At 39.5% G+C, this 12,687-nt stretch overlaps 1 protein-coding gene across 2 annotated transcripts in view; it reads right to left on the reverse strand.

The window, feature by feature from the left end:
• Inr-2 (insulin-like receptor-like) overlaps window positions 1–12,687 on the reverse strand; it is a 38,958-nt gene that overhangs the window by 14,125 nt on the left and 12,146 nt on the right. For both annotated transcript variants that reach the window (XM_070295096.1, XM_070295097.1), the window contains exon 2: window positions 5,842–7,035. In XM_070295096.1, the coding sequence (XP_070151197.1) occupies window positions 5,842–6,397 (556 nt within the window). In that variant the 5' untranslated portion in view covers window positions 6,398–7,035. The remainder of the gene's footprint in view (window positions 1–5,841; window positions 7,036–12,687) is intronic.

The following is a 12,687-nucleotide window of genomic DNA, read 5'->3' on the forward strand; positions in this document are numbered from 1 at the left end:
TTGTGCGCCGCCGAGATATTTCCTCGAAAAAAAGAATTGGCGAACCGTAATATCAGCTACGACAAGATATACGACAAAATTGTGCGATTAATTATGCATAGTTTATTAATAAAGTAATCTGTGTTATTAAGCATAACTTGCCGGTTTTTTTTTCTTTTTTTTTAATAAATATCGACATAATTTTTAAAATCGCGATATTAACGGGAGAATGAAAATATATGAGGCGTCGTAGACTTTTAAATAGACAAATAACCGTAATGCGTAATGCGCATCATTTTCTCGTGCTTGCGGCTCGTTACATTTCATCAAAAGCCGAAAGTCATTGGCTTGGCGCCACATGAACCGACCTCCTGGCATCAAGCTAGCGCCGGACTATGCGCGTATTCGTGTTTCGTTTATAATTCGTGAATAGTGTGGATGGATGATTCGTCAAATTCAATTAATCAGATTTCTTTATACCGTTCACGAATCGCGAATTACGAATCACGAATTGCGAATACGCGCATAGTCTAGCGCTAGCTTTACGCGCTATTGTGCGACCAAGCAGAGCGATTCGTGAACGTTTTCTGATCTAGAAGAGGAATCATTCGTTGATAACGACGCGAGGATAAACTTGTTAAACTCGTCGGTACAGATAATCGCGGAAAAAAAATTGATACGCTCGCGCACTTCATACGCAAGCGAATCCAAAGTAAAAGTATTAAGACGAGAATATCTACAGCAGAGCCAGGATAGGTGTAAGGCTAACAAAGTTTTCTACTTCTTTCAAACCGATGCCGGAAATCACAGTCTAGACAACCCTCTCTTCAATCTCGACGCGTCTTCAGATGGCGATCAAAATGCGTCTGCAACGGCCTCGTAACACACCGAGACGAGAAATCTAATTTTATCTCGTCGTCTGCCTCGCGAGTTGAAAAAATTCGACGTTTCTCCCAAACCGCAAAGTTGTATATAAACAATGCTGATACGATCAAAAAGATATATTTATAACTTGGTTTATACGCGAGATCCTACGCGTCAATGCACTTGATTGCGTTGTCTTGTATGTAGTATGTAGTTGCGTCGGACATCATTATTTGTTCGGTTATAAATAAATTTGTACATCAAGAGACACGGTAGAGTGTCTCGCGCCAAGTCATGCGCAGCAACAAGGAGTCGGAATAACGCGATACACATTCGCTCAAGCTTTTAAGTCGATTAGTCTCCTTGAAGATATCAAGCGGAAATCATTATATACTGTCACGAGAAGTTTTCCATTTTCATTCACGCTAAAGAGGCACGTCACTTAAAATTCGAGCTGACACGCCTTAATTACATCAACCTTCCTGGCCCTTCGATTCCGAGCTTTCCTCTGGACCCCCCCCCTCTCTCTCTCTCTCTCTCTCTCTCTCTCTCTCTCTCTCTCTTCTACTCGCAATCTCGATGGCTCTCCTCGCATCGTTAATAACGCACTTTCCATTAGGTCGGTTAGACCAGGCGAACCTAGGATCGGTATGCATATTTGCATAGATCCCTAGAGAAACAGGAATTGCTTATTTGTATACAGGTATGCATACATTTACATACATACATATATATATATATATATATATATATATATATATAATATATAAATTCTTATTTAAGAAACGGTTACGAATATTGCCTTGCGAGAAAATCAAGAGCATCGACGAAACAAACAGAATGTTCGCGATTAAATAATCCCCGATTCAAACAATAGATTCAAACAATTTTCCGATTAATCCCCGCTTTGCTTTCAATTATGTACAAATCATAAACTATGATTATCGAGCATCAAACATATCCAATATCCAATATTCCGGAATAGAAACGGCCGGATTAACACGATTCGCATGGGATTCCCTTTTTTTCGCATGCTCTTCATTAACCATTCCCCTTTCCCCCTTTTCTATTGCCTCTTCATTCTCCCGATCATTTTCCGTCGACGCTTTTGCACGAGATGTAAATCGAAAGAAAGCAAGCAAGAATCGAAAATATAAAAGAGAATTACGTCCATGCGACACATTGTGCGTTCATTTTATTATCCTGAAAGCTAATATATAAAAGAACGTGACACGATAGTTTGCTGTTCATCGACTCGCTATCAAATTCGACGGATATTCACGGGATAATGGCCGCGATATCGAGCAGACGGGGATGTTGCACGATGTTTTCGTCGATTCCGATTCGGCGGACGAGAAAGGACGAGAGCGGAGAGAGAAGGAAAGAAGACGACCGCATCGCATCGTAGGAATGTTATCGGCTCCGTTGTTTTCGCAACGGGAGTGACCGGTCTCTTTATGGCGGAATGTGCGCCCGATCTTCTTCTTCTTCTTCTTCGAGAAAGAGAGGGAGAGAGAGAGAGAGAGAAAAAAAAGAGGCCGACGAGCGTGCGACTCTTTCTATATTTGGACGCGCGCGGCTAGAGTCTTGCCATCTCGCGCCTACGAGGAATTTTCTGGTTCGTCTACATTAATTTAGCCACATACGACTGACTCATCTTCATTCTCGGCGTTGAGAATGTGGCGTGAGGATATCACGGTATGGTATCGCGGAGCTTGTCGATATGCAGCATGTGATAGCGGTCGAGGGATTCAGTTATCGGAAATTCAACTGAGAAAAACAACGCGATGCGAAAACATTCTCCTTATAGCAGCTGAGAGTGGGAATTTTTAGGAGCGTTTATACGGTTGATTGCCCTCGGAACACGCGATGCACTCGGAGAGGAAACGAAATTAGACGTTGCTTCGCGAAATTGGCACAGTTTAAGAAACATTCGTCACCGTGCAAGCTCAATAAGCACGTGACATAAATTTTACGAACGATTATATTGGTAAGATAATTTAATATACCATCGTATAAATATATATATATATATATATATATATATATATTACTAGATATATAGAGTGATTCGCCGACCGCGCACTTACGTCATTGCGTCTCGTGCGTCTGCGGGATACCTGACGGCGATGAATCAGTCTTGAAACAACTTTATACTATACTTCAAATAGCTCCGTTAATTTTTTCCATCATTGTTTTCGCTGGAGGAAATAAGCGTTTATTTATTGCTTTGCATTCTTATGAATTTCGCGCGAATCTCTGTATTAATAAATTTATTAAACGGAGAAGATCTCGAAAAAGAATTAATTGCAAAAGCGACGATTTAGCTATTAAACATGGGAGCAACAATAAAACTTATCATTTTAGTACAATATTACGAGAAAAAAAAAAGGTTATTAAAGCAGAGAAAAATTGTTAAATAATCAAATAATGAATAATCAATAATTAAATAATCTTATCGAGGCCTATTGACAAATTCGTTATTGATCAATTGCGATCATCATTTAATTGTATTTGTCGATGGCAGACGATCGCGATAAACATTATCGTGATTAAAACTAAGAAAACGCGGATCATCACTGGTCTTTGACGTCTTGAGCTATAGTCCCGAGCAACATTCCAGAGGGTGAATCGCTTACCGGTTTTCGCTATATGACCCCGATGAACACGATTAAGTACTCTACGTGCATGTTCGCGATAACCGCACACTTGTACTGATGAATTCTCAAGTCCTTTTTTTTTTTGGAACATTTAATTATTTAACCGCGAATCTAGACCAATTATTTTTCTCTATTCTTCCAGACTTTACTTATATCGCTCTCAACAGAAGAAAGACGCAAAGAGTCCATCGTTATTATCGTAGAAATTTATTTAATTTATAGGCACTGTTGTATCCCGTTTAATAAAGAAATTGCACTTATAACGTTTTACGCGCACAAGCTAAAATAGCAGATTAAAATTGACTCCACGTCATCCTATAAATATTACTGTAGAATTTTTTCATCTACGTGGAAAACAATCGTTGATAAGAACGCGATTAAATCTGCACATCACTCTGCAAGCTAGCGAAAAGTAGCGATTGAAAGATCCGTAACTACGACTTCTCCCAAATTATCAGATGTGCGAATTATCACACGTGCTAAAATCCGCCATTATACGAGGGCATGCACCTTAGTCGAGACACGCCGCTGCTTTATGTATCGCGAAGCAAAGCAAGCTTGCGCGTAGGCGATTTACGACTTCCAAGAATCAACGGTGGAGAGTCCGAGGAGAAAGGAACATAAAACCAGTCGCGATAACCTCTCCCGAGTGCACACTCTAAAGTATGCGCGATTCATTCCTCCTCTCCTTCCACCGATTTATATTCTTTTCCTTTAACAAATGTCACAAATGTGAGTTCTTGTAAGAAACGTTACTAGAGCGATTGACGCTATTACGCCGCAACTATTATTTTACGCGTTCTTGGGGGAAACGTCGTCAAGCTACGTAAAGTCGTATTATGTAAAGATCGGTCGGATTAAATAACGGGGAATTTTAATGACCGGCAAAGACCAGTTTCTTGCCAGTTAAACGATCGTTGAAAATTCCTGAAGAGATTAATAGATCGAAGCGATTCGTGCGGCAAATTTACAGTGTCGCTTAGCTACGAGTCGACTTGTCAATCATTCCAATACGGTCGCGACAAATGTAATAGAAGCATACGTAACGCGCATCTTCGCTCTTTCCTCGGATAACTTGCGATATCACAATTGAAAAAAAAGTATTATCACTTTTCTCGAAAGGTCAGTTGTTCACATTTAAATGCGATCGAACAAATTTAGATTTCCTTTTGTACCCTTTTGCTTCCTCTCCGTTCAATTGTATTAACTAGTACTTGACGGCTCATAATATAGTTTGAATAGAGAAACTTGCATCACTAATGTGAACGTGTATTTTTATTCATGTTTTATTCATTCGCAGACGTCAATTCTCCGTTCTCGCGTGTATTAAAGGCATTCCACAATGGCAATACAGAGCGAGGATTAAGATTTTAAGAGTTGATTTTAAGAGCAAATGGGAATTGCCTATTTCGTTATTCTCCCGGTCTGCACGTCACTAAAAACAGTATACTCTCCTACTCCTACAGCCTTGTTATTGCCATTCACGCGATACACGCGTAGTTAATTCGTTAACTTTGTTGCAAATGTGACACGAAAAGTCAATATTTATCGCGTCAAGGTCGCCTTCTTTTCGTACACGCCAAGGCAGCGTTCAAAAACATCATCCATGTGCATACGAGCGTCGTTCTATCTTTGTTCAACTTTCAATAAATAACAAAGATAGAACGAAGCTCGGTGCACATGGGTGACGTTCTTGAACGCAGCCCAAATGTCACGATATAGACATTTTACGTATCGGTGAATGTAATCTCTTGGCTTCTTCTTAAAATAGCAGACTGTATCTGTGCGTAGCTGCGTGAAAAGTATGTAAATTGAAGTTTTATACAAATAAGCTTCTCTCTATACTGCTTTTCCTCTTAACTAGGAAAATTACAATGAAATTGTTTCTTCCAATCCTAGTCGTCGGAAACGAAAAACATACGACGAATGTGCGGATACATTTTCGAGTAGATACGCGCATCGTAATCGTAAATTTCCAAGCGAAGAAGATTTTCGCCTGACCTGCTTCTTTGTGTATTATACATGATCGCAACAATATGCCTTGGCGTTCTTCCTCGCTCTCTGTTCAAGACTTGCGAAGCCTCGCGCGAATGTTCGACCAATAGCGCGGCGATTCATTGTCGATTCGCATTTCAAATGCGTATTTTAATTCCTTCTTTGTGCGGCTCAATTTACACATATCGATATATACATATTTTACAAATGTAAAGTCTCTTCCGGCTATTCAACAACGATATAAAGTCAATTAGTGTCAAGTTTCGCGAAGAAAATGCAAATCAGCCAGCATAATAACGTAATTCTTCGAATGAAGAAAAGAAAAAAAAAACAAAGTACTCACCTCCGGCTGTCTTGTTGGAAGCGTTGTCGCGCTTTTGCGCAGCTGCGAGATCGGGAGATAACGCAAGCAAAACCAGAAAAACGATCCAGAGGAGCCTCCGCCACTCCGTCGATTTGCCGTGAAATCTGACGGCCAGATGGTTCCATCGCACGACGCTCGAAGCACATTTCGCGGATGATTCACAGAGCGGAAGTCTATCGCATCTCAATGTTCTATCGCGCTCTTCCACAATTTTCGCTCTCGAGTTCGCACTCTCGTCGCGTTCTCGCTTCATCGGCCGCCGATCGCGCTGGCCGAAGTGCTCTTTTGTCCGTATCGCGTTCACCGTATCGGAGCATCCGTCCGTTCGACCGCGAAGACGCTCGCAGAGATCGCACGCCGTCGTCGACGTCGATCCCGACGGCTGGGTTGACGCGTCATCCAACGAAACGTAATTCGACGACGACAACGGGCAGTGGCAGTAGCGACGAGAAGTGAATAACGCCGAGATGTACGACTCGTCCTCGTCGAATGTCGCATCGCGAATTCTGCGACACGCGGAGGCCGGAGACTTCATCTTTCCAGAAATAACGCGAAATATTTCTCTCGTCAGAGAAGTAAAGTCAAGTATTCACGCGCTCTCTCCTCTCACGAGTTCTCAGAATGCAGGAGAAAAATTGTCGCGTTTCGCACGCATCTCTCTTTACCGTCTTTCGCGGCGACGGGATTCTCGCGCCAGCAAACAAAAGCCTTTCTTTGGCTCGTTCCGTCTCTTCAAACGGTATGTATGATACGAACGAAGGGCTCGAGTGTTAATGCGGCGGCAGACTCGACGACAGCCGCACGAAGACGTCCCTCATCTTTTCTCGACGTTGTCCGAGGCGTATTTATCGGCGTCGAGCTTCGTTGACCCTCTCGTAACCGCGCGCACGGGAGAGATTCGTGGGCGTGTCGCGAAGACGAACAGAGAAAGACGCACCGCCGCGCTCGCACGCGCGCGCGCGCGCGCGCGCGTCTTATCGGCCGACCGTGCTGAAAGATCGGCACCGTCGACAGGTCACGGCATTAAACAATTCCATTGAGAGTAGTTACACGCCGCCGTGCGCGCCGACTCGAGATTAGTAAACTGACCCTGTGGCACCGAAATCAGCGCGCAGTCCCGATAATGCGATTGATAATCTTGCTTCCTCGGCGATATCTAGGCAGTCTATCGTCCTGCAACGAAAAAAAAGAGCACGATATAAAGCGTCGTGTATTTTGTAGATTATCTACATCTATAAGTCGGATCCGAGTTCTAAACGAATCGCCTCACATCGTCTTTCGATTAAAAATTTATCGCTAGTCTACTTGAACGTATTAATTAGAGAAAAGATGAAGCACCTTGTACACTACAGAATCATTAATTTTCATGTTCGTTATATAAGACAACGCGCTGTGAAATGTACACATACGATAAGTCTTGACTATCGTATCGTGGAAATTATAATGGTACTTTCACGAATGACGTGGCCATCGATAAGCAATTATTTACAATACCGGCACCAAGTGCGCGTCGCGCATTCGTTATATATGGAAATAATACTCGCAGAGATAAATTATCGTGACCGTGTATATTCACATTCCATGAATGGGGTGTGCATATGCAAGAATAAACTATATCAAATACACGTACACGCGCGAATTAAAAAAGTGTGATCGATGTAATAACATCATGGCACGAGACGTTATAAAAAATGCAAATGTACCGAAAAACAAAGTTATTGCGTGCGATGTCACGCCTGAGGATGGCTGTATATCTTATCAACCTGTAATTCGCCAACTTATGCGATAACATATTTGCACGATAATACACTTCGTCTCATAAATCAGGGGAATATATTTTTTGTTTTACGCAGATATTTATGTATGGATAAAAATATATCGAAAGCTTTATTTATTCGAACGATTAAAATATTCAGCATCGATTTCAAAATTCAAACACACACGAGATCACATATAAATTCATTTAAAGAATTTTGCATTTATGTCCGATTTATACATAAAATTGCGATAAAAATACACGGAGAGAAAAAGCGTACGTCCCCGCATGATATTTTCCACGCAAATTGAATTTAACTGATAACTGAATAAATATGTTGCACGAGTCGTACATCAGTTTCATTTCCGATATTCGCCCACGAGGGATCACTTTGTGAAGAAAATATTTGTCGAACATCAATATTTACCCCGAGGATTTCACAGGAATTAATCAAGTTCACCTGATGAATTTCGTTATTATTTTTTACGATAAATTATACCCGATAAAAATCGCGTACGCAGCTACTCCTATCTCTAAATCAATTATGCTCAATGTTCTCGTTTGCGTTTCTTTTTAATGTAGAATTATGCAAAGTGTACGATTCTTACATACTAAGTGAAGCGATTTTTTCGTGAATATTATATACGTTCATCTTCCATGCACATTTTTTTTTACCAATCGCGACGCTCTATACATTTTTATAACTCTTATCTAGGACGCACCGCAGTCATATTCCGGGGAGGGGGGGGGGGAGGGGGGGAAGTCTTAAAAAAATATTTATAATATTACAGCGCGATAAAACGTGCGTGCGATTTATCGAAAATTATCGAATAAGCCTGGGATGCTCGAAATGTAACTCACTCGCCGCAGCAACTCGCTGCATCGAACAATGTTATATAATAAAACTGTTCGCTGCAGAGATGCCCGGATGTGTTCTACGCTCGTTAGAAAACAGTATTCTCCCCGTGTCGTTACAAACCTTTCACAGAGAGGTAAATCCGTTAAGAGCCGCGCAGCCAACCAGTATGTGCCCAGAGGCAATATTGAGGCATCGGTTGTGATCCTAACGAACTTAACGCGGTTTTTCATTATGCGAAAAGCAAGGTATATATGGATTAGATGTTCCTGCCAGGAACAACCTACGTGATGAAAAAGAGAGGGGGAAAAAAAAGGGAGAGCGGCAAACACACAATATCCTGTTACATAGTGATGTTATCTCATGGAAAAGAATTATAGTTGCATGTAAAAATGTAAATAAAATAGGATTAAAATACTACTTTTTATTCACAGCTATCCTCTTATCTCGTATCTTTATATCAACCTTGAAAATTAGCATTTTTAATTTATATATGTATAATTATATTGTATTTCATGTATATTTTACTCTTTGCATTATTATATTGCGCGTAACTAAAAAAAAATTATCATTCTTGATAAATCGTAAAATATGTATTTTATCGGAAAATATTTTAAATAAAAGTTATTTCGAGGAAAACATCCTATGATAGACAGGATTTTGTCCCAGGTACGAAGGGTGATGTTTCTAAGATTATTTTCGTTCTTCCAAATACTTTTTCTTACGTAAGCTGATTATCCTCATCATTCTATTGTATGTATAATAGTAGTAAGATACCATCATAAGAAGGAATTAATAATTTATATTTCATAATTTATTTTCATGAATTGTGATATAATATATCACAATATCTATTTTCACAATATCTACTCTTCTTTATATTTTTATGCAGAATGGTAAATAGAATGGATTTACATAAGAAAAAATATATGGTTCTATGTAAAAGAAAAAAAAAAAAAAGAAAAAAAACTTGATATTGAAATTTTAGAAACGTCTGCACTTGAAACAAAACTGCGTTGATCAAGGATGTCTCTTTGGAAAAAAAAGCTTGGTTAATTCTGTTATCTAAATAAGAGATCTCTCGGTTTCTTAATAAACGCGATGCTGGAAAATACGCGAAGAATTTATAACTCGCCGCTTTGACGGGAGTAAGGTTGGCCTCGCGATCCCACGAGTGTTTAAGTGGCTGCGAAAGAAAAAAATTTGGATCGTCGTGTCTGATTGTAAATAAATATCGTCTGGCTTGCCGTGACTCTCGGGTTAAGTAACATAATTTGATTAAGCGTAGATTTCTCTTAATAATAAACGGTAATTGATTTATTGCGTTATAAAGAGGGTTACGCTGTCACGTTGTAACGAGACGTGTACGCCGTGGCATGCGAAAGATTGTACCCCCTACGTTCGTGACTTGACGAGCCGCCTGACGGCCAAACATCTTTTCAACGATTCATTTGAATTCATTTTCGGAGTCAGACCGTTATCTCCGCTTCGTACTTTGCATTTCGCGCGCGAATAAAAGCCAAAAGTATTCCAAGCGACGTAGAAAGATTGTAGGAATGTTGCAGAAATATTACTTTAGATATATGTTAAAAAAAAAAGGGTTTTGGTGATAAATATCAGGATTTAATAACAGCTATTAAATGCTATTAAATGATTAGAATTTAATAACAGCTATTAAATGATTTATTGAATAGCACCAACTAAATGTTATAAATAACAAATATTAAAAGATTTAATTGGGTGAATTTAAAATTTAGACAATCTACATTTAATTGATTCAACTGCAAATGTGAGAGAGCTGATAAGTATTACCACATTATATTACGCTTAGCCTAAACGCCTCTCTCTTTTTAAATCATTCGTAAAATATGAATATATGTTTAATTAATCGATATATTTTTTATACAATATTATTATACAATATTTGGATTCCTTTTTTCCAGGTTTTATCATATGAAACTAAAGTAAGTTATTTCATTTTGGAAAAATTTGACAATAGTTACGAAAAATTTTCTTGACTGAATTAACATAAACGAGCATCTAATAATTCAACATCTGATAACATTGAATTCAATTCAAGTTCTCAAATATTTGATAATTGATATTAAATATTTAATAATTGTTACTAAATTAATTAGTTGACTCATCTATAAACAAGATTCGTTTGTATAGTTGAACCTAATAAATATTTAGTAACTATATTATCACATACAAATATATGATAATAGTTATCGTATGTTCAATCGAAATTTACGACTTGATACATTTTTGATAATAATCACTGATCAATTTTTTCAATGTAGATCAAATTTCGCTTTATACGGTTAAACACCTTTTCAATCATTTTTGCCGTGTCAATAGCCAGCTTTCTCCCTCTCTCTCTCTCTCTCTCTCTCTCTCTCTCTCTCTCTCTCTCTCTCTCTCTCTCTTTTTTCACTCACACACAAATTTTACTTATTTAAACGTGTTTATATATATCTATACCAGTAGACGATCTGTTATTATCTCTTAAAACCGTCCAACTATATTACGGTAATCGACAGCATTACAATTTTATCAATCTTACAATCTTGTAGAAATATTACAGAATCCTAGCAAGATTGTAGCGAGATATTGCAATAACGTGTTATGAAAATAATCACATTACAATTTCATGATTGCAATATCGATGTGCGCGATATATATAGCTGAAAGATAAAAGCGCTGTGTACAGATATACGATATATAAATGTATACATATACATTCAATCACGCGGAAAATAGTCGGTCACGCAACGCACGTAGGTCCACCACCTACGCCGTCTTATTCATAGTTTTATTTCGTAATAAGCGAAGGCAGCACACATACGGGGCCTCGAGAATGCGTGCGACACTGCACGTGACACCGTCCGTCACCGTAAATAATAATTTCAGACGGCGGGCTCGAAAATGTCATGTTACAGTTTCAAATACCAGCGAAAATTTCATCATCCGATAAATTTAGCGTAAGGAACATACGCATGTATCCGCGTAGAATCACCTCCGTCATAGAGAATTATTGCGACTCGAAATATATCAACTTCTGAATCTTGCAATTTTTACGCCCTTTTTCAACCTTTTAACGTATATTTCAATGATATGCGCAAAATGTCTGATGTAATTTGATAATAACGCAAATTCGCAATTTCATCTTCTTTATTACGCAGTTATCAGAATCGCATCAAGTTCCAGGGATAATGATTCTTATCCTCAAATAGATCGTTAAATTGCTGGACGATAAGCGGAATAATCCGCGACCGAATCGATCCGGCAGTCGCTGAAAATAATCGTGTTTCGGTAACGGACAGTGCACGAAATCGTTTTACGCTGTGATCGGCTCCGCCATATCAAAACACAGGACGAAAAATCACACGTGTACATGTCGGCATCGACGCGCGAGTGTATACATATAAAGTCGGGTTCACAGACGGGAATAAAAAAATTAAAACAAAAAAAATTTTTTTTTTTAATTTTAACACCATTAATATTCGCTTGTTCGTGTCCGTTTATTTAACGCAAATCTGACTTAATTCGATCGTTCTTCGAGAGCGAGGAACAAGGAAGACACCGAGAAAGCGACGTAGTGAAGAAACGGAGAGGCGACGGACGAGGAGAGACGAGGAGAGAGGAGGAGCGAGGAGTCGCGAATGATGGGCAGGGGATAAGAAGAGGTAGAAGGGGTAACGCACCGGGCGGGGGTGGAAGCAGGCGAGCGGAACGAGCTTCATTCACAGCGCCACGCGCCGCGCCAGCCCCGCCGAGTCCCCACGTTCCCTACTACGAGATATTTGTGCTGTCGCGTTTGCAGGTTCGCCGACACCCGCTCGAGCGCTCGCTCGAGCTATCCGTTTCTTGCCAAGCGTCGCTTCATAAATCTGCTTTGGTTGCCGTCAATCGTACGGGTCAGCAAAAGTCATCGGTAACATCGGCGCTCGTTGTAGCCGTGAGAATTTAACGATTCGTTACAAGAAAAAGTTTACTGAAAAATTTTCTAACATAATTTTCTAGAGGAATATTCCTTCCGTTCTTTTTAGCCCGCGTATCCTCGTTCAAAAATATTCTAGGTAAAATTAGAAAACTTTTATAGCTTCAACACGTAATTTTTCAATATATTCGTTCATTTATTTTATATATCTTAGCTCGCGCTTCTTTATCTTGTTGCATAATCGCGAAGAAAAAAATCAGGAGTCGCTCG

The sequence above is a fragment of the Polyergus mexicanus genome, unplaced genomic scaffold (genome assembly GCF_030449975.1).
Source record: "Polyergus mexicanus isolate NDT 795.1 unplaced genomic scaffold, iyPolMexi1.0 SCAF_4, whole genome shotgun sequence".
Taxonomy (NCBI): Eukaryota; Metazoa; Arthropoda; class Insecta; order Hymenoptera; family Formicidae; genus Polyergus; species Polyergus mexicanus.